The 27,453-nt window shown below is 39.8% G+C and overlaps 1 protein-coding gene across 7 annotated transcripts in view; it reads left to right on the forward strand.

Annotated features, from left to right (window-relative positions):
* Window positions 1-27,453, forward strand: part of ablim3 (actin binding LIM protein family, member 3) — a 56,464-nt gene that overhangs the window by 17,607 nt on the left and 11,404 nt on the right. For all 7 annotated transcript variants that reach the window (XR_015842867.1, XR_015842868.1, XM_088293786.1 and 4 more), the window contains 7 exons: window positions 13,441-13,624; window positions 16,382-16,497; window positions 20,906-21,032; window positions 21,178-21,271; window positions 25,293-25,380; window positions 25,493-25,551; window positions 25,658-25,729. Coding sequence is in view for 5 of the 7 variants with exons in the window: in XM_088293786.1 (XP_088149912.1) it covers window positions 13,441-13,624; window positions 16,382-16,497; window positions 20,906-21,032; window positions 21,178-21,271; window positions 25,293-25,380; window positions 25,493-25,551; window positions 25,658-25,729 (740 nt within the window). In the remaining 2 variants the exon portion in view is untranslated. The remainder of the gene's footprint in view (window positions 1-13,440; window positions 13,625-16,381; window positions 16,498-20,905; window positions 21,033-21,177; window positions 21,272-25,292; window positions 25,381-25,492; window positions 25,552-25,657; window positions 25,730-27,453) is intronic.

The following is a 27,453-nucleotide window of genomic DNA, read 5'->3' on the forward strand; positions in this document are numbered from 1 at the left end:
CTGGTTGGTGGATATTCTCAGCATCTCTATGGTGCTATTAACCAATCACAGGCCACTATTTGTGCCCCAGAGAAAAAAAAGGGGAGGTGAACTGAACACAGGAAGACTGCAGAGAAAAGAAGGGGTGGGGGGGCGGTCGTTTATGTCGCCGAAACATTACGTTGTAACTTTGGTTTAATATCAAGTAGGTTTATACTGTATTTGCCCCATTCCTTTCTCCTCGTTGCTTCGCTCCACTAAGAGCAAGCCTTCGTGGATGGACATTCAACGGGCCTCTCATGTTTCAGAGAGCTCTCCCCATCCTAGTGAGGTAATGGGGCATTATTGTGTGGCCAGACAATTCCACATCCTGGCCTATAATGTGCACTCCTATGCGGGCCTCTGCTCAGCCAGGAGATTTCCACACATTTTATTGTTCCGTGTCTGACTGCCCCTCACGCTCAAATGTGCTGCGTGTGCTTTTGAACTTTCTAAACTCCATCTATGGCTCCGTGCTTGTTGCTGGTACTGTCGGTTTTGTTTCGTCCCCAATGTATTTCTGAGGCTTCATTTGAGGTTACATTTTGCTTCAGTAAGATCACTTACTTAGCCACCACTCCATCTCTTGTCCTCTCCCTCTGTTTTTTTTTCTTTTGGTTTCACTCGCTCCTTCCTGCTGACTGCCACTCAAGCATGAAATCAATTTCTCATCATGGGACAGGATGACATTGTCATGCTGGATGTGTGGAGGCTAATGGCAAATGCCATTTCACCAGGAGGCTGACAATCCTCTGTCAACAGATTATTGCTTTCTCGGTCAATTGTATTTATGAACTTGGGAAATGGGTGTGTTGAAACATTTCATTTTCCGATTTTTTTTTTTTTTTTTTTTTTTTTGTCCTCAGAATCATTGAGTTTCCCTGGATCATTGACCTTGACCAATAGTGATGGCATCTGTTATATTGTTGTCATTGTAGAACTATGACCGATATTTCCAGTTTTCCTTGTCCTCCCTCCCACTTTTTTCATATTCCAGTCTTTATATATGCTGAAAAGGGCTGACTGTGCCCTATTGTATAATTGTTACCATAGTGTCTAGACATTAGGCAATACTTGGACAACTGTGTTTTTTAAAAAAAACAACATATTTTGCCATTATACCAATGTGATGTGACTGAAGTTTTGATTAAAGCAAAAATATTTAGCACAATACCTCCATTTTAAATGCCTCAAACATCTGTTGGCAAACACATACTTGTAATTCATCCATTCATCCATTTTTGGTTCTGTTGGTCCTTCTTAGGAGGAACTGTGGGCTAGAGTCTATCTCAGCTGACTTTGGCCAAAAAGTGAGGTTAACAGATGTGCCAATGGGTTGTCCGAACACTGCTTGTTACATGTATATCTAATTCTTGGGTCACATAATTGCGCGAACAGGTTGAAAATCAGCAGAAAGAATTGGGAGATGCCCTCCCCCCTCCGAAAACAACACCAAACACAGCTATAGAAACAGACTGTTGTCACATGAGACAAATTCACAGATGAGCTCGGACCGGAGTTGCACTGTACAAATAGCTGTATTTATTGCACTTCATCCCGTTCCTCAAATTAAACACAATTGAGGATGCTTATTTTGGCTCTGAATTACTTCTGCACAATGCTGTGCATATCAATTTCATGTTTTTGCCCTCTCTCTTTCTCTCAGTTGAACTCTGAGAGCCTTTGAGAGAAATAAGGTGGATTGATAACTGCTCTGGAAATAAGAAAAGAACATGTACATAAGTGAACTACAATGGATTCAGATGCAATTGCAATGAAGATAAATATAATGTATAAATAAATATGAAGCTAGCACGCCAAAGACACAGAACTGTAGGTGTACATTTTGACAATATAATCTTCTTCCAAGAGTTACACTGCTGCAACTGGTCGTTTATTTGAACAAAGCTAAGCCACACTTTGGCTTGGCATGCGCATGCGGGTGCGCACCTCTTTGTTGGATAAGCGACTTCTTCTCCGTGAGGGCATCCGGCGAACAAGCACTCAGTGACTCGGGTGTGCTCCAAAAATGCCTTGCCCATGCTCAAAATCTCTTATTGATACTTGTGGCACAAATGTAGCGGCATACTGTAGCATCTGTTTTGAAATATTATTGCAAACTTATTGTATTGATATCAATCCTGTGTCAATCACACAAGGATGTGCAAACGTCATGCGCAAAATTGGCAAACATTTGCAAAATGCCACAATGGAATTTGGAGTCAAGCTTTGGTGAGTTGATGGCAAGAGGGAGGAAGCTATCAAGCAACGAGATCTCATAGGCATGTCTATGGATATTAGTAAATTAACATCGTCACACATGCATGTGTGTCATACGGTATCCAAAGTTGCTGTGCCGGCACAATGAGGACTGGGCGACTCAGACCCTCCCATCCAAAAGTGAAGTGCGGACCAGGATGTTTCCCCTGTGGCGACTGGGCCAAGAGGACACCACCAATGACCAGGGACTCGGGACCGTCCGCCAGCCCCTCATAGGTGCCCAGAACAGCCCCAGAAGGGCCAGAGGCACCGAACCGCCAATATGGCCTGATGCAGAGGTCAGTCACCAACCAGAGGGCAATAGCCTGCAACCAGTGAGCCAGTGACCCACACCAGCTGTAAAAGAGAACAAGTGGGTGCGCCTGAGAGGGCTGACGAAGATAGGGGCTGAAGGGGCTGGTACAGCGTTGAGTCTGGATTTGCGGGCTAATGAGCGACCACACCGGTGTCTGAAGCCATGCATCAGCTCAAATCAGCTCACAACTCACAATTTGTTGCCTATCAGCTGTGTCCACATTTACTGTTTATGAAATGTGAATGTAAACAAATATTTGCAAAGTGTCAGGCTTTTCCACATCTGTTTTTAATGACGGAAAAAGGAGTTACCACGGTCAAGTTTGATTGATACTAGGGCTCTACTGCTTCTTCTCTTAATGGCATAATTTTTTTCATTTCATTTCACCACGTTTCAGTTAGTAAGACCTCACTTAAAACACCATTAATCCCATCACTCATCCTCTGTATTCATAACATCTTCTGTCATCATGTCCCGGTACTGCTGTCTGATGTCAGATGCAGCATATGCAAAACCGAGCTGACAAAAAGAGCGATGAAAAGACAAAGAGAGGTTATGAAGAAAGAAGGAAGAGAAACACAGTTAAAAGTGGGGGGTTACATGGTAGGGTCGCTTCCTGTCACTATAGCAACCACTGGTACGCTAGTCCAATCACCACGCCAAAGCCTGGTTGCTAGGGAGAGAAGCGAGTGCGGGAGGCAACGGGACTTCTCCCCAACGGCTCTCGAAGATGCACGATACATGACAGTGATTAATTCTCTCCTTCTCCATGTCCAACGTCTCTAAAATGAAAGATTTTCACACAATGGTACATTGATTATTGTCTTTAAATGTGTGTGTATGTTTGTGTTGCATTATCAGTGTGTGTGCATTTGACAAGGATAAGGAAAAAACATTGTGCTCTGTCAGACCTTGATCACAGCCACGTGCGCCGTATAAACGCATAAGTTAAGGTAACACATCCCCTGCCATTTCATTTTTCATATTTTTCCAGTTTCCATTCATCCTTATTCACAATTTAATGAATCGCTCATCAGTCCTCAGAGGTCCTCAGCAGCCTGACTGGTCGAGAGAGACTCCACTGGGCACTCCAGCCAAAAACCACTGGCAAGTGCCAAAAGATGGAAGTCATTATTGCTCAGTATTACTCTGCTCTTGAATTTCACATTCAGCCTCCACCCGTTGTCTTTGTTTACATTATTTTTGTCCTTGTCCATCCGTTGGGCTACAGTTTTTGATGTCACGTGCTGTGTATTTATAGTATGTGATACTGATATTGTTCCAAGTTTGTTCTAATTTAGTGAGAAGCCACACATTGATACCATTGTAATATATGATTATTATTTAAAACAAATTCCTTTTAATGGTGTACACATTAGAGCTTTTTTTTGTTTTTTTAGCATCTTTTTATGCCACCACAAAGACTAAAAATGTCAACTTGAGTCGTCCACACGGACCTGTCCTGTTTTGATGTGTTTTGCATTTGAGACTCATGAGAAGCAACTTACATCCCAAGCACAAGCAATAATCTCACACACAATACGAGGGTGCATATCAGCCTCCTATTGCCCAAGTCACATGCAAAGCCGATTACATCATCCGCACAGAAACATCTTGCAGTTCACCAGTCTATATTCACTTTGCCCTTCCAAACTCATGCACAGACCCTAGCAAGTAAATTTCTGCGCCCCATTCGCGTTGATTTTATCGGGAACGGGGGGATCGTTTTCGATTGGCCGTCAATCTGTCAAACTCATCACATTTTAACATGATAACTTATGTACAATATATATATATATATATATATATATATATATATATATATATATATATATATATATATATATATATATATATATATATATATATATATATATATATATATATATATATATGTATGTATGTGCGTGGGGGTGTGCGTGTGTGTGTGTGTTATGTGAAAATTATCACGTTAAAACAGTAAAGTTAGTATGTCATAATGTGTTGAACTTTTTCTCTGGTGTAGCTGCAATACGCTTTGGTACCTTGGCTAAACAGAGGCAATGATTACATCTTTTGTAACAGTGTATGTATACATTCCAAGTGTATGTATGATTTGATGATCCACTCTCCTTTAGAGTGATGTTGAATTTATTCAGGTCTTATTCAATAATCATAGCTCATCACTGTCATTGTCACCAGGTTGATTTTACAAGCGTTTTCATAACCTAAATGCTTGGATCTGCATTTTAATGAATGCGTACCCCAAACTATTCCCTATTTGCTGTGGAAGTGAATCAGACCAGCTACTTATTTCCTGTTTATGCAATAGCAACACGGGATTGAAATGTAAAATGCTTGCACTCAAGGATGTGGTTTCCAATCTCCCTCATCTGCTGTTGTTTCTAATTCAGATAACTTCCTCTGCCACTTTGGGGTGGCCATCATCAAAATTCACAATTAAAAACATTTGGCCAGCCATTACATATAGTCAGCATGTCAGCATTGAGCTAAAAGCCGTTACTTGCTTAGATGCAGCCTGACATTGTAGCTGACGTGGCTTCAACGTCTGACTGTTTTCTTTACCACCTGTGATTTGGTATGACTTTAGACTAATCTCTGTTAACTCGTTAAACTATTGACTGCACGGGATGTTAGAGGAATCCACAGCACCATACTTCCCTTGTTTAAGGGGTTTAATATTAATCTGCCTTCATTATCATGTAAAATGCCCTACACCCACACATCACAACTACAACAACTTAAGTGTGCAGTTAATTTCAAGTTACTGCACAATGGATGACCTTTTACCATACAGCAACCAACTGCATAATTAGCTTCCATGACAGTCACTTGTGAGACAAAACATTGTGAGGAGTAGATGTAAGAGGCGTGTGTGCTAATGGGGATAAAGTGGCAGAGGTGGGAGTGAGTCACATATGTACAAGTGACAAGCAAGACTCAAGTCGCACCCTTAGTCTCAAATAAGTCCCAAGTCACTTCAATTCAGGTTGAGTCGCCACCAAATTTCAACCAAGATGTCATAAAATTGTGCTTCGTCACATGCTGAAGTGATTATAAAATATTGTTTTTCAAAGATCATTCAACAAATAGAAGATAAATTGAAAGTCTCTTAAAGGTAAATTAACATTTTCATCTCTAGAAAATTAATGAGAAATGAACTCTTTGTATCCATTTATATGCTTAAAAAACAGTCATTTCTTTAAACATTATAGTTTGAAGATTACAGTCTCCATGATGTCTTATCTATGACTTCATTGGCTTCTCAATTAAATGCAAAACTTACTGATTGCCAACAAAAAGTGGTCACCTCCACAAAATAAAAAAAAAAAACCCAGTGTGGATCTCTTCTCCTCTTTCACAGGCTATAGCGCACAAGAGAATGAATGCGCACATAAACCCCAACTGGTTATATTTCAGACATTTAGCTACGCTAATCTTTTGTCATGTCTTAAGAGGCAACTGGCATGTGGCGTAAGACAACAACAGCCTACCAAGTGGGCATGGATATTTATCCCCTTCCCTTCCACTCCCCTCACCTGGCAAACAGTATGAGAACAGCACTGCTCAGAGCAACAATTAGCTTCAGGCTACACAATAAAATTAGCCCCTTACTGTCCAGCCTACGGATCCATGTCCCAGATGGCTTATGCCTCTCAATCAGTCACGTATGTTCATGTGCGACACCGCTTGCACCCGCCAGCTTCGTCGTGAGAGTGAGTGAACGTCAATTTCAGATAGAGACCTCATCGAACCCTGGAGGAGGTTGAACGCAGAGCGGCATGCACTTTTAGCCGGGGGCTGCTTCTGGAGCGTCAATGTCAGAAAGCGAGGTTCACGACCACACTGGTTGTCATGCCTTGGTGAAATGTTGGATTTCCCGCGCACGACCGTAGTGAGGATACGCAGTGCAGAAATCGATGGGTGTACAGACTTTGTAAAATTCAGAGCACAAAAGTTCTAGCAAGGAGGCCAACTCCACAGCCGAGTGTGGCCGCATCATTTTCTGATAAGTGGTGTAGGCCTAGCCTGAAGTGGCATAGGTGATAAAAGTAAGTGAAGCAATCATTTATGGCTGAAATTGGAATATAAAACTACCTACGAACAATTAACCTTACAAAAAGACTCTCGCAATGCATTGTGTTTACGTAGCTTGGTGACCTGTTAAAGAAAACAGACAAAACATGACAAGAGCTGCATGTAAAATGCTCATTACCTCATTCTCTTTTAAATCAGCCATGGAAAGGCTTATTGTTTTTTTTTATGTAGAGATGTCCGCATACATTTTGGGGCTACTGAGTCCCATTATTTTGACGTTATTAGCAACGTAATTACAATGACTTTGATTAGACAAATTGTGATGGTTCCTGCCGTGACTTCCACAAAGACATGGGATGGGGGGGCGTGGCCATAATGCTCATTACGAAGAGGCATTTTTAAACTCCTTAGTTTTGTATAGTTTTTTTCCAAACTTAATTGATAAAATAGAAAATAAATCCATCCATTATCTGTACCACTTCTCCTCACTAGGGTCGCGGGAGGTGCTGGAGCCTATTCCAGCTGTCAACGGGCACCAGGCGGGGGACACCCTGAACTGGTTGCCAGCCAATCGCAGGGCACACAAAGACAAACAACCTTCCGCACTCACACTCATACCTAGGGGAAATTTAGAGTGTCCAATCAACCTGCCATGCATGTTTTTGGAACGTGGGAGGAAACCGGAGTACACGGAGGAAACCTACGCAGGCACGGAGAGAACATGCATAGAAATTACAAGTTAATGTAATTTTCCTGAAAAAAAATATACCTAAGCCTTGAGCTTGTTTTTGAAAAAATGGACCATTCTGGCTGGATGAACCCTTTTATTATTTTTTTAAATGACCATTGTACTAAAATAAAAGTAACAAACTGGTACTAATTTTATTCATGACACAAATCTCGATTCAATTATTTGTTATATTTTGATATACATTGTGTGTGTGTGGGGGGGGGTACCTACATAATGTAACTGTTTAAGATATCAGGTATTAGACAGGTCTGGTACTGCTTTTGACTTCTATACGACTGGACTAACATTTGGCCCATCACGGCTGATGCCTGAGGGCACCCATCATCATCCAAACGACAACTGTTGTTTTGTCCACTGAAATGAATGTTATCAGTGTGTTTTACGCCAATATCCCCTTATGTAGTCATGAGAGCCTTTCAATGAACGAACTTCACTTGCATTTACCTTTGAGAGTATATTATCTGAGTATAGGGAATAATAATTTACGGAGGTTAGCTGTACATTTCTGAGTAAATTTTATCCCCATTGGCTTTGCTTTCATTTCCTTGCTGATGATTCTCACAACATGATGCAGACAAATCTTTGAGTAACACTCACTGATAAATCTGCTAAGAGAAAATATATATTCACATTCTTACAAATGACAGTGACATTTAAAAATAAATGTGAAAACGCTGCTGAGAAATCAATGTATTCAAGTTAGGTAAGTGCGCTTTGCAAACAAAATACCTGGCATTGAGGCGAGATCAGTGAACATCAACATGTCCAAGTATTGTCCTATTTTGACAGATATATTCTGGATCTGATGTATAAGATGAAGTCCCCATTTTTGCCTTCAAATTGAAAGCAAGAGTGTGTCCGCTGAACGTTTTGAAGAAGAAACCCAAAAGCTGAGACGCCAGGAGAGAGAGGGGAGGTGTCTAGACTATTTTAGGTTTGTATCCTGGGCTGACTTGAGATGGGAATTTTAATTGCGTCTGTTGGCAGGAAATAAATACCCAATCACCCCGACCCCCTGTTGGTGTCTAATCAGTGTAGTTCTAATGACCACAGCTGCCGACACCAGCCTATGCGTTAACCTCCAATCACTGGGCCCATGATCTCAAACCAAGTCCTCGGTTTGCCAAAAATGGGGAAAAAGGAAGTCAAAAGATCCATCTTAACTTCCCGACATTAGCAATGCACTCAGGGATTGACCAAAACGTGAGCAGAATGTATTCAATCAAGTCTTTGATGTAGTTAAAGCGTTGCTAAATTCATTTTGGAAGCCAATTGTTGCGAAATCTGATTGTTTATTAATATATAATAATATGTATTTCTCTCTTCAAAATGTCGTATAGTGTATGCATTAATGTGAAACGGAATCATTCACAAGCCGAGAGGCATTCACAAAAGAGTTAAACAGACCAGCCAAGTTTCTTTTTTTCATTTTGAATTTTTTATTAGACGGCTGTTTTTATGGGTGAATTTTGCTACCATGTGCTGCGGGTTTGTGCAGCTTTAACCAAAGCCTTTCTTCCTTGAGCCAACCTAAGCCATGCCTCTGCAGGGGCAGAGACTTCCAGTTGTGACCTAACTCCACCCACACTTCTGGCAGCAAAAATGTGGAAGGATTTAGAGGCTTTGCTTTTGGGTAAAGAGTGAATTTTGACTTTTTGAAAGTTCTTTAAGAATAGTGCTTTTACTGTATATTCATGTGAACATCCAGTTGACTTCTGATTAGGATTTTGCTATTCACCATGTTTGAAAACGTTACTGAATCGTACCGACATTTATTACAATGATTTTTTTTAATTGTTTACCAAAATTAATCATTGATTAATTCTGTAATTTATAAATGGTTGAGGGAGGGCGAGGCGGCATTATGGGGTGGTCACACATGTATGTGTTATTTAATATCAGGGTGGAAGGCTTTGTCCAAGTACCAACTTCTGATCTGGGATCAGTGATGGCCCTAGCCAAATTCATCCGCCCAAGCAAGTCCGCTTGCAATTCCTTAAAAACGTACTTTGTGCACTTTGTCCTCCTGCATGGACTCACAACTGCCCGTTTTTGACTGTGCCTGCATGTGACTTCTCACAGTTGGCCCACTCTTCGCGCCAGTCTTGTGCTGAGCATGAATATAGAGCCCTGAGTGTGCAGCTGGCTGTAGATGCGACTGCAACACAAACAATAAAAACAAATCTCTTCTGGGTAAATTGTCAAACTTGGTAGTGTGTGCCCCCCCCCCAAAAAAGGAAGACGCTTGAAATAACATTCCAATGATCTCAAGAGCATTCTTATTATTATAATTATTATTATTTTAAACACTTGTTTTTTTAAGTTAACATTGGTGTTGTTTAAATAGAATCACAGCCAATTTTAGCATTTCTATCCATTAATCAATCCACAGCTGCCCCCAAATGAAAATTTGGATGGGTACCTGCCTCTAGGGCAACCATGGAAGGCTTCTGTTTCCTATAGTATCCAAGGACGGGGAAACTCCTTTATAATGCCTGAGCCAATCGTCCGTACTGGCGTAAACATTGTGATTAAGTAAATAAGATTGGACCTTCCAGCCAAGTTTGAGCAGATGCAGTAAGCCAGCTGTGAGTTGGTCAGGCGTCACGTATGCTAAAGAACTGCAATATTCAAGGTGTGAATCTTCGATCCTTTGACAGTCTTGATGACAGACTGGAAAGCAGAAAGGAGGGAAATGCATTTTAAGAAACATTTATTTTTTTTCCTTCTTTCCCTTTTCCATGACTGTATCAGATAACATGTGATTAAGATTATGGTCGGAGCCTAGTTTGAGGGGAGCTGCTTTCCCGTTTTTTCACTTTTTGGCCTTATACTGTACTTTTCCAACCACCTTCTCTGGATGCCATTGACCTGTCATCACATCTGATCATACACACTGTCACATTTCATCACCGTACCTCTGCGTATGTTCTCTGCCAGCGCATCAGAGATGGGTTATGTGTTTCCAACCTTCTGCAGCTGCTAAGACAGTTTTGTTCCTGAGCGAGGGCTTATTGATCTTTTATTACACCATTAAGTCATAACACTGCTCTCATAAACAGCTTGAGATTAAATGAGGCCCTTTGAGGGCTTTATGGTTGTGTGCTTGTGTTTTTGTGTAAGCTTGGGGCTTGATTTTTGTGCGTAGCGCAAAGCGCAGTCTAGCTGCACACATGGGTGGAGTTTTCTTTTCTTCTGGTATTTTCGTAGATGCGAGCAGTTAAAAAGGGCTGTTTTCTCCATCGTGGGAGTGAACACAGCTTACTTTCTCCCTGGCCAATGGAGGCAGCTCTTCTCATTCATTCCCTTGAAACTCAGTGCGCTAGCGGCGCACTGTCTTTGATATTGCGGAAACAGAAATAGACTCGCTGCAGTCCATGCAGAAGATTGAAGTGCACAAAGTACGTTTATAAGGAAGTGCATGAAAACTTCCAAGGGTGGATGATGTAAAGTTGGCCAGAGCGATCACAGATCACCGAAGTGCATACTTTCAGACTGCCTTCCACAGCAATCATTTGTGGCCTTGGGTAATCCTTGTTTTAAAAAAATAAATAAATAAATGAACATGATAATATTGATGCAATCAATGAGTTGATTTCTACGATAATTCAGAGGATTTGATGCACGCTTTTGTCATCTTTATGAATGATATATGATGACATCCACCGCACATATTACCAGAGTACAGAATCTGTCTGCCTGCAGCTGGATCAAATTCACACACAGACACACAATCAGCGCTGGAAGGGTCTATCCTAGTGCCACCTTTACAGTGCCCAACTTCACTTCTTCCGCGAGTGGTGTTAGGGTTCTTCCAGAAACTCTGGAAAACGGTCAGGACTCTTTAAGGCGCAGACACAGAAAATGAATTTTACAAAAAACAATATAGTTGCAACAAAGGACACTGGTGGAAGAACACACCAGGAAAATAGCGACAGGAACGAAAAAAGCTTGCAAAAGGCAAGGAACAAAATGGAAATGAAAATCGCTTGCTACTGAAGGACAAGGAAAGCCAATTTACGAACGAGCACAACCGAGATAATCAATAACAAGAAAAACACTTACGAAAGAATACAGACCTGAATCACAGAAAGCATCAACGAGACGTCTAATAATTCCCGACTTGGGTTCATGAGCAAGGGGAATCATCCGACACTGAGTTGTCGGCATGAAGTCCTTAAATAGTTCCGCAATCAAGAGCATGACGAGTGACAGGTGTGTGGCTGGTGGGCGCACCTCTCCAGCCATGACGACACGACCCAGAACGAAGCGCTGGAAGGAAACGCCCCCACTCCAGCTGGGCAAAAACAAACACAAACATGTAAGGACAAAAACGGATCATGACAAGTGGCGATCCTGCAGTTCATAAACGTGCTTTGCATGCGCAGATCCAAGCATGTTCTTGGTCGTTATGCTTCCGCTATGTCACCCGCGCTGAATTCAAGGGGAATAAGCGGAACTGCTTTGATTGGCTGGGAATCAAGTCGGCTGTGTCCAGTCCCACAACAGCCTAAACATCCATTTCTGACTACGCCAGACTATGAAAATACCAAAAGAAAGAAAAATTCCACTTGTGCGCACAGTTAGACTACACTTTGCGCTAAACTTCCTCTGGGCACAAAAATAGGGCCTTAAATGTTCTGATATTATCACTTTCCCTCTTGTTTCATTCCGAACACTTACTTTAGTAGACACCCATGTTCCAATTATGGTTCCTGAACTGTTATTGAGGTTCATAGAGTCACAGTGGTGTTTTGTGGGCTGTTTTGGTAGAGATGCAGTTTTCTCTTATCTTACTAACAAGATTAGTCTGCTCCAGAATCTGAAATCTGGCGTCTCTGTGTTTATAATACTCACACTCTGAACGATTAATAGTTAAATACACCCATTTTATTATGTTTGGAATCTTTGCTATATCATTTATATGCAGCGTCATAAGAGGGCCTGACTTTTCATTTAACCTCTTCATCAGTGCCACGTGTAACGATTTTTTACCCCAGTATGAAGGTACAACATCTGTCAACTCTCCTTATGTTGGTTAACCACAGAAACTGGAAGAAACCAGACACCATTACCATGCTGACCACGGTTCTGCAAAAAAAGAAGAATTTTTTACTGTCCTTTTAACCCCAATGGAATCCATTCACTGCTCTATGGCAAAATGCTGAAGGGCAATGTCTGTTTTGGGTACATCATTTAGAGACAACGCCCACTTGGCACAAAAGCATACACATGCACTCACAAAGTAATCCTCATCCTGTCAGGTTTTTTTTTTTTTGTTTCGGGGAAATAACTTGTGGTCTGTTGCTTTGTCAGATTTTTCACAAGTTGTATCTGCGCACAGTGATTTTTCCATTATATTCCTGCAAGAGCGAATTTGGTCCCTCTGGAATGTTTCTCACAGCCAATTTTCAAGAGAAGCCACACACTGGAGAGACACAGGTGGATTAAAAAGAGGAATTTAATTCACAAAGGTTCTTGTTCTGCCAGAACATGGCAAATTCAAAAAGAAATGAAATATGTTATAGGGATGAACTAATTTTCCCTGAGAAATGTTTGCTGTATTATCGACTAAATGTCATTCTTTTATTAATTAATGTTATGAAATTGTGGTGGTGCTGTTGCCGTTTAGGATAATAAATGGGAAGGAGCTTTGTCCGGATGAGTTGGGCCAAATTGCTTCAAAGTATATGGGACTTCGCAGGGAAGTGAAAAGCTTTAGAAAACTTAAGACAATCTATCTGCTTCTCTGAATGAAAAATGGATTGATAGAGAAGGAAGTTTCTGGGGAGGGGTGGAAAGTTAGAAAAAATATATAAAATGTGTTTTGTGATTTTCACAGAATTTGCACACAATTTTGAGTGTAATACATTATTTGCCTTATCTATATATGGATGTGCATTAAACTCACTGTCATACGATCAAAACTTTGGAAAATTTGCCATGGCTTTTTAAACATATGCTAAAATGACCATAACATGCTGTACCATTTTAAAACAGTTTTGAGAAACCTTTTAATCTTCATTATGACGAGACCTATTCACTCATCTTTCCACAGTGTGTAACTGTGATCTGGCGAGGTCAGGCTTCTTCCAGAAAAAGGGCGAGTACATCTGCACAGCAGACTACCAGCGACTGTACGGCACCCGGTGTGACCGTTGTGACAGCTTCATCACAGGCGAGGTGGTCTCTGCTCTGGGACGGACTTACCACCCCAAGTGCTTTGTCTGCAGTGTCTGCAGGTACATGTGCACACACACACTCGCCATCACAGACACAACAGTTGCAAACCTCTACAGATCGATAGATAGATTGATTGATAGATAGATAGATAAAATTATAATATTACAACTGAATGAACACCACAAGTGTTCAAGTGTTCAGAGGCCATCAGTGGAGCAGTCATGTCAGTGCATTAGGAGCACACTAGAAGAGACAGCAACAATCCAGAGGGCAAGTCTCATCTTCCCTGCTGTCTGCTCTTTGAAACATTGCTTGCCATTCTTTTCTTGACCTCTTCTTTTCTTGGCATTCTCCACCTTGTGTTGTGCAATGAAATTGCAGTAGGTGCAGTTTTTTTTTTCTGTGGCTAATTTGGACTTCATACATACAATTCAACCTTCACACAATTAGTTAAGTGGTACTTGAATCAAATTTGTCAGTAGGAGTTGGGTCCAATTCTGCATGTTCTTGTTAATTAGTTTTCAGCTGCGCCAACTTGTTTTTTTCATCCCTCCAAATGTTGCTGTCTTTGCTTTTGCTCAGAGAAACAGCCCAGCATGGCACAGCTAAAAGTTCATGTATCAAAGCTCATCATTAAAGTAATTAGCTCTATTTTTGAGCCCAGTGCAAGTCTAGCGTGAGGATTGGTCTAAATCTGTGCAGAGGCGGGCTAGGCTGGGTTTTGGTATTTTTAAAGACGCAAGCATGTTGGCGCAGTTCAAAACGGGCCTTTTAATCCGTTGTGGGAATGAACACAACTGGCTCGATTCGCCGCCAATCAAAGCCTCTTTTCTCACTCACTTTAAAATCGGCACATGAGAGGCACGGTCCTTGAAGCATAGCAGTGCCGTGGCCTGAGGAGTGATTTGAAAAATATAATAATATTGATGCTGATAATATCAATAATGCATTCATTGAAGTGATTTTTGCAATGACTAATAGGGTTGTCATATTTCTGAATGAAATGCGATGGCAAACACCACACATGTCCTCGGAACACAGAATTTCCTTCATCAATTTCACACAAAACGTGCTACACTCTGCACCAATAGCCAAACACGGTTGCAACAGGCATAAAGTTAAGTCGACTGTCAGCCTTCAAATTGGCAAGTGTCAACATCAACATCAAGATGTGTCACTTTTAATGCTAGAGCGCAGCTAGTAAAATATCGGACTGCAGTGAAAATAAAAAAAAACAAAACAGATGTGGCATGAACCCAAGAAGAAACCATTTATGTTGTATTATACATTTTTTTACAGATCCATATACTTGTAATGGTCACAAACTGGGTTACAGACTGTGTACAGTAGATGTACAGTAGATTTAAAAAAAAAATAATAATAATTCACACTCACGTTTACGCATCTGAACAGTATCACTATAAAAGTTTCAATTTGAGCTAACTAGCATGTTTTTTAAATTTCGAGTAGCTCAACTCAACACAACTGAGAGTCGAACCTGGATTCTATTACTGAGGCAGACGGGCTTGCCATTGTCCAGAATTATTTCTAATGATAATTTGTCATTGTGACAAATGCTCAACAACAATATCAAATTAGTTTTGACATTTTGCCCGACCCTAATTCCTCTGCTTTATTCTTTCCAACCACGATCCTTACCTTCCCCTCCCAAGTATTCCTCTTCATTATTCTGGTTATCATCGTTCTTCTCTTTATCAGCATCCACATCACATCGCCCTTCTCTGTCTTTCTACCAATGGCCGCCTCTGTGATTGTCATCATTGCCTCAGCTCTAATGAAATCTGAAAGCAGGTTTCTGTGCTAATGTTTTCATGGGCAGTGATCAAAAGGGCGAAACCAGAAATAGCTTCACTTCAGTGGCTCGTTAAAACGAGCATTAAACATGCTAACATCGTAAAATGTTAAAGCGTTGCTGACAAAGCAACTCACCGCTAAGGCCAAGGTCAAATGTCACAGCTTCACTCAATTTACCCTCTTAAATGTCATCCCTATAATCTCGGACCCATATACAATTTCCTGTCCCACCTTTTTTGGAATATGTTGCAGGTATCAAATTCAAAATGAGTGAATATTTACAACAACATTAAATATCCTGTCTTTAAAGTGTATTCAATTACTTAGACATTGGTTGAAAGGATTCGCTATTTACATTTTGCACAACGTGCCAACTTCATAGGAATTGGGGAAAGTAATTTCAGTCATCTTTGGTAGGCAGAGCAAAATTGTGTGCTTTATTATTGGCAAGGTAAGTTGGGGACAGGTGCAGTTAATAGAAACTGTTTTACAAACTCACTGTTACTGAACCAGAAACCAGAGAAAATCTGCCTCAGGGTCCATCACAAACACAATGCATGCTGCTCCTCTGCTGGTGACTCCTTCTGCGTCTTGACATCATTTCCAGGCCTTGGCGGCAGAATAAAAAGATTATTGCAGTCTGTCATTTTAAAAGTCTTCCCGAAGCCTTTTAGCTCCCCATATTTTTATACATCCTCCCCAGTCATGGGTAAATCAGTCAGTCCCTTCGAAATCAAACAAAAGTGGTGTATTTCATGTTCATGTCAGATACGCACTTAGCTTGTCAAAAGTATTTTTTGTGGATTTATGGTTAGATTCATAAACAAAGGTTTATTGGATTTGGTCAATTCATGTCAGCATTAAATCACAGTATTGTCAGTAGAACTTGTAGTAGGATCAATGTCACTCGCTTATTTCTGGGTATATTCTTCGATCCAGCACTTGAGCCACAATCATGTACTTACTAGTGGTTCTAATTCTGTCTGTTTTCACGTCCACAGTAAACCCTTTCCCATCGGAGACAGAGTGACATTCAGTGGAAAGGACTGCGTGTGCCAGCATTGCTCTCGCTCACTGGCCAAGCCAAATGAACCTATCAAAATCCACGGGCCCAGCCGTAAGTCCAGCATCTGCCTTGCTTTCTCCCTTCTGCTTTGAGCCGCCCGACGCAGACTCTAATTTGATGTGTCCATTTGCCCACTTAGCACATTTAGCTAATCAAGTTTCTGTCAGATCAATGTGCCCAGTGAGAATGATGCAGCTTAACACACTCATCATTCATTTGTCTCTGCCAATGCTAAACATCAAGAGTCGCGAGATGTTTATTACTGGCGGCATGATATCATCTGGCTTTAAAAATGTTTAAGTGCTGAAATATGTGTGAGTGTCACAGATTCCTGTGCAACAGGCACATTTTTTATTGAACACAAAAAGTTTCAAATATTAAATAAACAATGGGGAGGCATGGCGAGCAATTCTACCTCCTCTTGTGGTTTTGCTTTTTTTGTCACTTGGATCTCATTTAATTAAAGTTTGGTCATTTTAGTACTTATTTTTCCTCAGACTTTTAGGATTTTTGTTTTTGGAATTTCATTCATTGATTCATTTTCCGAACCGCTTATTCTCACTCGGGTTGCAGGATATACATTGCTTTTTTTGTTTGAGAACATCCTGCATTCCTGCAACTCCTCCATGCAAACTTATATCATAACAGGTTTGAACGATTGTTTGTTTATGTAGGCTCTGTGTCTCCCTACCACTTCACTTTCTTCCCTCTTGGTACCTCTCAAGCTGGGAAAGGTTACAGCTCACTTGCAAGCTCCAGAGAAAATGGATGGATGGAAATAAATAATAAATATTGGCAATATGGCAAATATGGGCAACTTCACTCATGGAGGGTCTCTCTTTTTTTATTTATTTATTTTTTAAATCAGGGATTTTGGGCGTTAACATAGGACCACACACATTTTTGTTTTATTCACTTAATATGTATGCTTTCTCATAATAAATTTCTCAATGCACGTAAAAAAGAACCAGCATTCGACAGCTAGGAGTTTGAATGCTCCAAAAAATAACTTATACTTTTTAATCAAGGGTTCACCCAGAGTGTGGTTCGCATGCCGCCAGTTGTCTATTAATTTCAAAGCAGTTTCAATAAGTTGAATATTTACATAAAATTCCATTGCAACATAAAGCTTTTCATATCTCCTGCAATGAGGCACGCAGTTTCCTTGAGATATTTCTTTTGTATTTTCAGATCCTTATTTATTCCCCCATCTCTATTGAAATATGTAAAAGCTTAGCATCTGGAATGCAGCATTTTCTCTTTGAATGCCACTGTAAACTCAAGGTATCTCATGGTATCTGTTGTAGTAGAGGGAAAGTAATTGCAGTCATTTAGTGGTGCCTAGCATCTGTTTGTTTTCCTGAGAAAAAAAAGGGACGTGTCTGTTTCAGGTTTGGGGTGTACTTGGGGGTCTCGGCATTCATTGTATATTTGCAACTACTCCTGATCATCCACATATCATATAATGGTTGTTATTGCACTATATATACAGACACTATACATTTTTGAGAACTGGCTCAGATATGTGGTGTCAGTATCTCCATTTGGGCAAATACACGTTCCCAACACAAAACTAGTACCAGAAATGAGCTGATGAGCTGACTATAATGCGTTTGCACGCACAGATAGTGTGGTAGTACAGTTGATGGTAAAATGTTGGAAAATGAAAACTATGACAACAAAACAAAGAACTAGTGATTTATAGGGAATAATTAGTTTGGTGCATAAAACGCGAGCTACTGCTCACTGAATGCGGTAACAAAAGATGGTGGAGCAGGACTAAGTTATGGTCCTACCCAGATTGCTCCATTCATGAGTACGAAATCTAAATGGCTCCCTAGATGCGTGTTCATCATTCTGTCAGAGCGTGTGATGGTGCTCAGAGGACAACCTTGAAATGTAATCCTCAGCCTGTTCCACTGCAGTTCTGTGACATAAATGTAATTTGTAAGAATGCAAATGTATGCTTAGACCGCACAAGATGAAGCATAACTATCTTTGTTCATTACATAACCGTGGTTGGATTATTGTCTAGTCAGGGGAAACTTTCCATTGTGGATTTTTTTTTTTTTTTAATTTTCAAAACACAATTTAAACATTTTATACAGGTTCAATTGCCAAAAGGTTGCACATAGATGTGGCATTTAAATGGTTAATTTTACATTCTTGATACAATTGTTTATTCTGTACAACTCGAACTAATGTTCTGGAATAACGACAAGAGATATCCGGCCTTCATCAAAGGAAGCAAATATATCATGACTCAGTAGAAAACTGGTTGTGAACCCTTCCTGATGAGAATCAAAGCCTTGGCTTTATTGATCCATCCCTATCACCACAGAATGACAGTTCCAATATATTTTGCTAGCAGCAAACTCACTGCAAGTGCAGCAGTTTTTCACAGTCAAGTGACATTTGTGTTGGCTGACAGTTTGCACAGTGAAGTGTTCCCTTTGCTAGCGTGCATACTGTACTTCTCCCCGGGCCGGTAGAGCATGTCTGAGAATATGCCCTGACAAACTGACTTTTCCTTAGTACTCTAGTCATACTCAGGAACCATTCATCACGTGTACCCTCATTTTCTATATTGTCTTGTTACTGAAGCGCTCAATAACAACATAGAGGAAGCCTTGCGACAAAGTTTTCATGACAGAAGGTGTGTGAAATCGTTAATTGCAGGTGGTGATAATGTAGGCGTTTTGGCAAGTTTTCTTATGACTTAAAATCATGTTGAACAGTTTTATAGTTGTGAGAAGAAGCAGCTGAGCTCAGCATTATACCACATTTGCACAGCTATTGATTTGGTGGGCTTCAGAAGTTTGGCAAAAGACTATCCGTAGAGAAGAAATGGGCTGTGCACACTGATTTTTGACAGTTTAATAATTTTTGAAATGTGAAAGACCTCACGCCTGATGAGGACAAAATTGGCATGTGTGTGTGGGGAACATGCAAATATCTCCACCCAAAACTGTGAGTGTCCCCCCAGGGCTGAACAATTAATCAAATTCAAATTGACATCACAATGTAGTACTGTGTAATACATTCAAATTGCAACAACTGCAATTAGGAAGGGGGGGACTCTGCATTATTTCTGCATTTCAGTAGGCTATATATGTTCGTAGTATTGTTGTAATTTGACTTATGAAGGTAACTGTGTTTTTTTTTTCTCTTTTAGTTCTTTACTGAAATATGTATAATGATTTTCTTTAATAACACACATCACATTTTGTATCGCTGCATAAGTGTGTGTGTGCTTCAAAGCGAGACTATACAGACAACCGTTGTTTTTAGTGTATTAGTGCCAACATAGCCACAGTTATATAGTGTTTTTTTTCTTTGTTTTTTTGCTACGCCAATTTGTGACATGATGCTTTTTTTTAAGAGGTGGATTAGGTCACTAAATACCCACTAAAGGCCCACATCCAAAACTCACCACTTGGCACTGATGTAGAATGAATCTGATATTGTTTATTGCAGAGTTTGACAATTTTTTTTGATTCAAGGCACACATTTCAAATCATAAAAACAATCAGGGCACATCACTTGGCAAAAACGATTCACAAAAATGTTGATTATTTGCCTTCTGTCGTTAAGTGAAAGAGCGTTTGGTCGTTCTACCTGTTATGATACGTGGTTGGCACAGATCAATTAACAAAAGATTTTTTCATTGAAACTAAATGTTTTTTTTTTTATTCAAATAATTGACTGGATATTTTTTCATGTCACACTCATTGGGAATCATACATTTATTCTACAATTGTATAGATTAATTTGTTTCGATTATGTCTTGAAAAATAAATTAGAAGAGGAAAATAATCTCAATATTGAGGGGGGAAAAAAATTCCAGTTATTTTTCAAAAGCTTCAGCTTTGGAGCCCTCTCCCAAATCAGATGTCTGTTTTAGTATCAATACTGACCCGGGAGAGGCAGCCCGGTGATATTGGGCTAATCTTCTTATTCATTGTGATTTCAAACTTGTCTTGTCTTTTTGTTCTTGTTTTTGCACATGCTTTAGAACTCACTTTATACAACAGCCTCAGGTTCAGGCTGCTTCCTAACTGGCTATCATTCCATTTTGTCGACACAATCACAGGGTCTCTCACTCGGCTGAATTTGAGGCGTACATAAGGATTTGCACTTGTCCAGATTTAACAGGTGAAACATTTCGAATTGCTGGCGGCGGTCATTTTTCAAGCGGATTGGGGAGGAAACGAAATCACGTAACACACACTACACAGGATAATCGGTCAAAATAATACTTTCAGAGACGGCGAATAATAATAATAATAGTTATAATTCCTTGGAGGAAATAAAATTACACTTTGGCTGGATACCTCTGAATGCTTGTGCTTCTGTCTCCTATTCTTTCCTCTATTTCATATTGTCTTCTTTTTGTTCTGCTGCTCAATTCCCCACCCCCCTCCTCCTCCTCTGTTTTGTCCTTGCTCTTTTTGTCCAGACTGTGCCGGATGTGGAGCGGAGATCAAGCAAGGTCAGTCTCTCTTGGCACTTGAGAAGCAATGGCACGTCAGCTGCTTCAGATGTCAAACGTGCAACATGGTCCTCACTGGAGAGTACATCAGCAAGTGAGCATGAAATCATAAACAGAAAACAGACCACTTTGGAATGAATGAATTGTTTGCTTTTTAAGTACAGTAGAGTTGTTGTGATTGCAATGAACAACAGTTACGTTGATTCTTTGAGACTTTTTTGATGTGTACTCTGTTGCAGGGATGGAGTGCCGTACTGCGAGGCGGACTACCATGCCCAGTACGGGGTGAAATGTGAGGGCTGCAGCAGATACATAAGTGGAAGGGTTCTGGAGGTGAGAACCAAGAACACTTTCAGCAGTGACACAATGCTAACGGAGATTTAGCAGTAATTGAGAACTACTCAAATGGGAGATGACTGTGCTAACTGAGCATAATCAGCCTTATCACAATTGGGCAGTCACATTTCATCCTCGGCTCTGTTTAAGCCCCCGCTGTGCTTCGGGATTGTGGGACTTTCGATTGGAGAGTGATAAACATTTTGAGATGCTCAACCGAAGCAAAACAAATTCACCCGCAATAGTTGAACATACAGTCGGTTTAGGGTTGACCAGAAAACCACATAATTATGGTTGACCAAAACCTGTGGTAGAGGTCCAAAAGGCTTGTACTGTATAACCGTTTCAAATTTTAATGATCGTTATTGCGCTCTATATACAGACACACATCTTAAAGTGCTGCAGAACATGACGGAAGGCTGTTCCGATGACGGTAGTAGTTTTCATTTACAAAAAGGACTTGGCAAAGAGGTGGACTGCATATTTAATTCAAGATAATCTTTCTGGATACAGAGAATACAAACGAAAAGTCTGCAACAACACTCTTTGGTCTCAATGATCATTAGCAACATTTCGCAATTTGAAGTCAATTCCATGTGGTATTTGTTTGGTTGGGCTGTTTTCAACATGCAAAAAACACAAATAGTGGTTAGTAAGTCTGCCTGACAGTTCTGAGGTTCAGGGTTTGACTGTTGGTCGTCTGTGCGAAGTTTGCATTTCCTCCCAATGCTTGTGTGGGTTTCCTCCTGAGACTCCAAAAGCATGAATGCCAAGTTCATCGAATACTCTAAATCCTGGTGCACCAACCTTTTTGAACCTGAGAACTACTTCTTGGCTCATGATTTTGTGAAAATACAGGTGTGTAATTATACTTTTTCTTTTCAATCATTAAAAGCAAATAAAAGAGAGAAATAAAAATGGGATAATTTTCTACGATTCATTCGGTTCCTTAATATATTCATGTATCTATAGAAATCCTTAGATTTTTGAACCGTCAACACATAATTTCTACAACATCAATGAGTAAGAAAAGATACATTTACATAACTATTCTTTGTGTAGATGTTTTTTTTAAATATTCAGTGATAGAATCTGTGTTTGTGCTGAAAAGAAACATTGACTAAATAAACTATCAGTATGTAATCTTATTTATATTCAAATATTTGTATTTTTTTATAATTCATACATTATGCTTAACGTGCAACAAAACTGTTTCTATACGTCTTCCTTTTGGCACTTAAATTCTGCCAATAACCATGTATTATTATTATTATGATTATTATGATTATTATCATTATTATTATCATTATTATTACTCTTATCATTATTATTATTAATATTAATATATTTATTTATTTATTTATTTATCACTAATTATGGCATAAGTGCTGTATTGTTATATCATCCTTAGTTTTAACAAAAAATGTGCAAAATCGGGAGCGGTATTGGCCTGAATAAAACATGCAGAATGGTTAAAGTGTAAGGAGTTTAGAATTAATTAATTTTGGTGGAGAATGGCAGAAAGGTAACACAAAAAAACACAAGAGGACTAAAACAATTGTGTTTAAAAAGTTAAATGGAAAATTATGAGAGTAGTTGGATTGGAGCTAATGAAAGAGATTGATTAAATACCTTTGGCATCAGGATGCAACACACATGCTCTGTGTCTTGTTGTCCCTGAGCTCCTTTGCTCATCAGAACGCTTGGTGTAAAGTGCTTTGTTCCTCTTTGAGTTATTTATAGACACCAGAAATGTCAGTCTTTATCTGTAAGTCTCCCACTCTCACCCTTACTCTCTCTCTCTTTCCTGCTTATCGCTGTATCTCGCTCAAGGAAGGCTCCAATGCACGCATATTGCTTTCACGATCGAGTCACAGTTTGATGCTCCAAGAATGATGTAGAACGCATTTAACTTAATGAGAAATATATTGACGCACGCAGCTGATGTAACTTACTGGAAGCCATCAGTGACATGCATCCATTTACTCTGTTGCTTATCCTGTTCCCTGTCATAGAAAGTTGTCACATATCCCGTCTGATTTAAAGCAAAAGGCAGACTACACAACTGAACTGGTTGCCGGTCCCTCACGGCTCTCGGGCACATGCATTCAGATTTCGTACTGCCAATTAGTACAAACTGAATAAACCACACACTGCTTGCATGGAAATTGAAATTGAAGTCCAAGTATAAATTTAAAATATGAGTGTTGACTTGAGAAAGAAAAACGTTTCAGCATGAGCTCTATATCGGAACTGATGGCCTGAACTTTGAATATACAATTGGACACATATTTTAAAGAGCAAGTTATACAAATTGTCCTTTGTTGTGGTATCATTTTTTTCCTGCCAATTACTGATATGTAACCTTTGCTCAATAGCCTGTTAGGATTGTCTCCAGGACCACAAAGCCAAACTTTGTTACTCAAATGGATCGTCACAGAAGTGAATCCGAAGAGATAACCTCTTTTGTTATTTCCTTTCACCACTTTTCATGTCTGACTATCGTTCGTCCGTCCGTCCGTCTGTCCATCCATTCAACCTCTGTACCGCTTTATCATCATTATGACTGTCATAATTTCAGTTTGGTATTAAAAAGAGCCTCGTAATGCCTCAGATGATGCAACCCTTATTACAGAGTGTTCCATCTGGTGTATAAATAATTTACCATATGACAACAGACAGTAAGCGCTCCGTTCTTGGAACTCATGAGACAGACATGCATCCCTCTCGGCTTTCGCTTCAGAGTCACTTGACAATGCCGATACATTTTTGATATGAATAACATTTCACACTTAAACAGTTGAAAGATAGTTCTTGACTGTGGAACAATTGTTATAGTTGGACAATTTCCTGAGTTATCATTACTGTTACTCATAGTTAAATACAGCAAAAGTATCTGCAGGTGCCTGGATCTAAAATCGATGATGGTGTTAACAGCATACCTGCTCGGTCTCAGTGAATTAGGATGAAACAGCTCAGCTCTCTTTTGCACATACCATACATGTCGACAGAGTGTCTATAAATAGCAATTCCCTGATGGTGTGTCAGAAAGGTAGACGTGATGGTTTGGGGGCACGCCTTAGATATCAGCTCCACTGAGGCACAGAGGTGAGAACTCTGCATTGAGGACGAGACGGGATTAAATGGAACAATGTTTGCACTTGCATGATGACATTCTTGGCCTTCTTTCTATAACACAAACGCAGTGCATTGTCCACACGCATTTGTGCACATTTTCATATTAACTCATTCAATACCATTGACGGCTAAATACGTCTTTTTTTTTTAACTCAGTTGGTAGTGAATGAGTTAATTGACCCTCGGGATATTTGCTCATTTTGGAATGGAGGAAAACAGGAGTTGGTTTGCTTGTGATTCCAACAAATAATCGTATGAGGAAGCCTCAATGAACTGTGAGGACATCATGATCATGTGTTCAACAGATGACTTATTTAGTAGACTTTAAAAGAGAATTGTTTAGCTATTTAACAGCAATTGTCATAATAAACACACACACATACACACACAAAATTCACTTGTGACACTTTGGCACCCATAAAGATATGATTGTATTTTCACTCCCGGAGGCAACACATCATCACAAGCTGCTGAAATACACTTTTTCACCTCTGGAGCAGATCTTTGTGCGTGCCACATCATCAAACACAAATACTCCCGCCCAATATACAGTATACAACTTGCCAAACAATTGAGTGTGTGCCTCTTGTCAAAGGTAACAATTGTAGCACTGCTTGCTAAAACAAATCTATACTTTGGTGGTTTGCTTTACGATGTCTTTAAGTGACAGTGTAGTTTGGTAGCAGGATGGAAAACGGCAGACACATTTTCAGAAAAAGGCAGATAACAGACTTACTTGCTCGTTTAATTTGGCACTTGACCCTATGAGACCCAACTTTTGTGCAAGCAATTAAGAAATCCATTTTCCATAACAAGTCCCCTTCAAGTGGGATTTGCAATTAAATCATTTGACAATGTTTGTTCTTCTCTTCTCATTCAGGCTGGGGGGAAGCACTACCATCCAACCTGTGCTCGTTGTGCTCGCTGTAACATGATGTTCAAAGAGGGAGAGGAAATGTATTTGACTGGTGAGATGTGACACACAAGCATCACACACACACACACACACACACCATTCTGGCTTGTGTAAACAAAACATAAATATGTAAAATCTGATGTCTGTCCTTCACTCATCTTCAGGGTGTGAGGTGTGGCACCCATTATGCAAGCAAGCAGCAAGAGCAGAGCGGAGGCTCAGGGTGAGATTGATATTCAAGTTTCGACTGTATTTGTTGACTTAAAAGTGAAAATGTGGCTTCCTCAAATACTATGTACTTTTTGGGGGGGGTTGTTGGTACCTCACAGCACAGACGCCTGTCAGAGACCTCCATCTCCCCTCCGGGCTCCTCCATTGGCTCTCCCAATAGGGTTATATGTGTAAGTAGACATTTGTCTTTGCATCTTTTAGTCCCTCCTGCTTCAGACCGCACAGAGATAACCCTTAAATTAGAACATGCACAAAAGGACTAAAAAGAAAAACTCTCTGTGAGTTGAGTATTAGGCACCAATCTGAGGGCTGCTCACTCCCGTGGCCTGTTCACTTCCTGTACTCATTCATGTCACAAATTTGAGTCCCTTGTTGTTGTATTGAACAAACATCACAACAAGAAACTAACTTTCCTGCATGAATGTGTGTCTTGTTATCCTTCCTTCAATGTTATGTATGTTTATGCTTACAATATGCAGTGTCAAAAGCAGTGCCTCTGCACAGTACCCACTCAGCTCACCATTTTTGGACTAGCTCTTAATGATTTGATCTGATAAAACCAAGTTGGGTACAGTGCTACTATGTACAATCAGGTACTAGTGCGTCGTCGACTAGAGTTACAAATGAACCAACTTGTGAATATTGTATTGTTGCCATAAACTTTGGGAGTAGATGCTGACTTCATTTTAATGTTTGAGAATACCAAACCTTCTTAAAATGTGCTGTGCCTTTGTTCTGCTTGCTACAGTACGAAGCACCACAGTGCAACTTTCTCGATATTTGCTTCATTTTTTGTTGCCCTTAGACTCTTCTCAAATTTTTAAGGCCGCTTTGTCCATTGCACATTTTCGCATACAGATACCACTCCAAAGTTTTGTTATACTGTAGTGTCATTTTTCTGTAGTGCTGGAGTGACACCAGATACCAGAGACAAAATCTGCTGTACATACTTGGCCAATAAAGATGCCACATGCTTGAGACATTTGTTCTCCTCTGTTGTTATTTAGATGAATTTCTTCAGTTTCCCATAACTAGTATGGCAGTACTGTTTTGAAGTGGAACCACAAACCAAGTGTAGTAGAACTGATTAGAATTCAGCCAAGCCAGTGCCGAGCAGTGGAAAGGGAGCATTAGTGTCTTAGTTGTAAATTGTGCAAAAGCTTTCCATGGAGGTAGACCATTCCTACTGTGGCTGCATTTGCACCAAAATGTGTAGCTTCAAAGACAAAAACCCTTGCTTGTATTCTGCCATTAAGATTAATGTATTATTTACTGAAAGTTGGAAATAATGAAAACAAATTCCATTTGAATCGGCATTAATCTGATAGGGACCTTCCTTTCTCCATGCACCATTATTCTGCAAAGATTTGTTGAAAATCATCATGGGTTTTTTTTTTCTTGCACAGTACTGCTAACAAACAAAATAGAAAAATGATGGAAGGATAACATTCTGTCCAGGGAGAAGAATATAAATCATTAGAATTAAAGTGACCGTAATTATTAAGAAAATAATAATTTGTGATAAAAATTCTCAAACACTTTTGCACCTGCAAATCAATAAATAAACTGATCAGTCACAACATTATGGTCACTCTCACTCCTATTATAATATTATCCAACATTAGACGTAACTCTCAGTTCTACACCAAAAATAAACATATTGTTAAATTAACCCTCAACAAAAAATATTTGACACATCTTTTTTTTAATTATTATTATTATTATTTTAATTGTAAATCATGACATTGTGGTCATAATATAGTGGCTGGGCATAAGTGCTTCATAGTATATTTAGGACTTAATAAAGTTACCTTTGTCAGCAGTGGTGACTGTCATTCTGTCTCCCAGAATTCCATTTCTATACTTGATGTGTCATGGCGGACTGCTGAGTGTT

Source organism: Idiotropiscis lumnitzeri, chromosome 4 (genome assembly GCF_059441095.1).
Source record: "Idiotropiscis lumnitzeri isolate Australia: NSW breed Sydney's pygmy pipehorse chromosome 4, RoL_Ilum_1.0, whole genome shotgun sequence".
NCBI lineage: Eukaryota > Metazoa > Chordata > Actinopteri > Syngnathiformes > Syngnathidae > Idiotropiscis > Idiotropiscis lumnitzeri.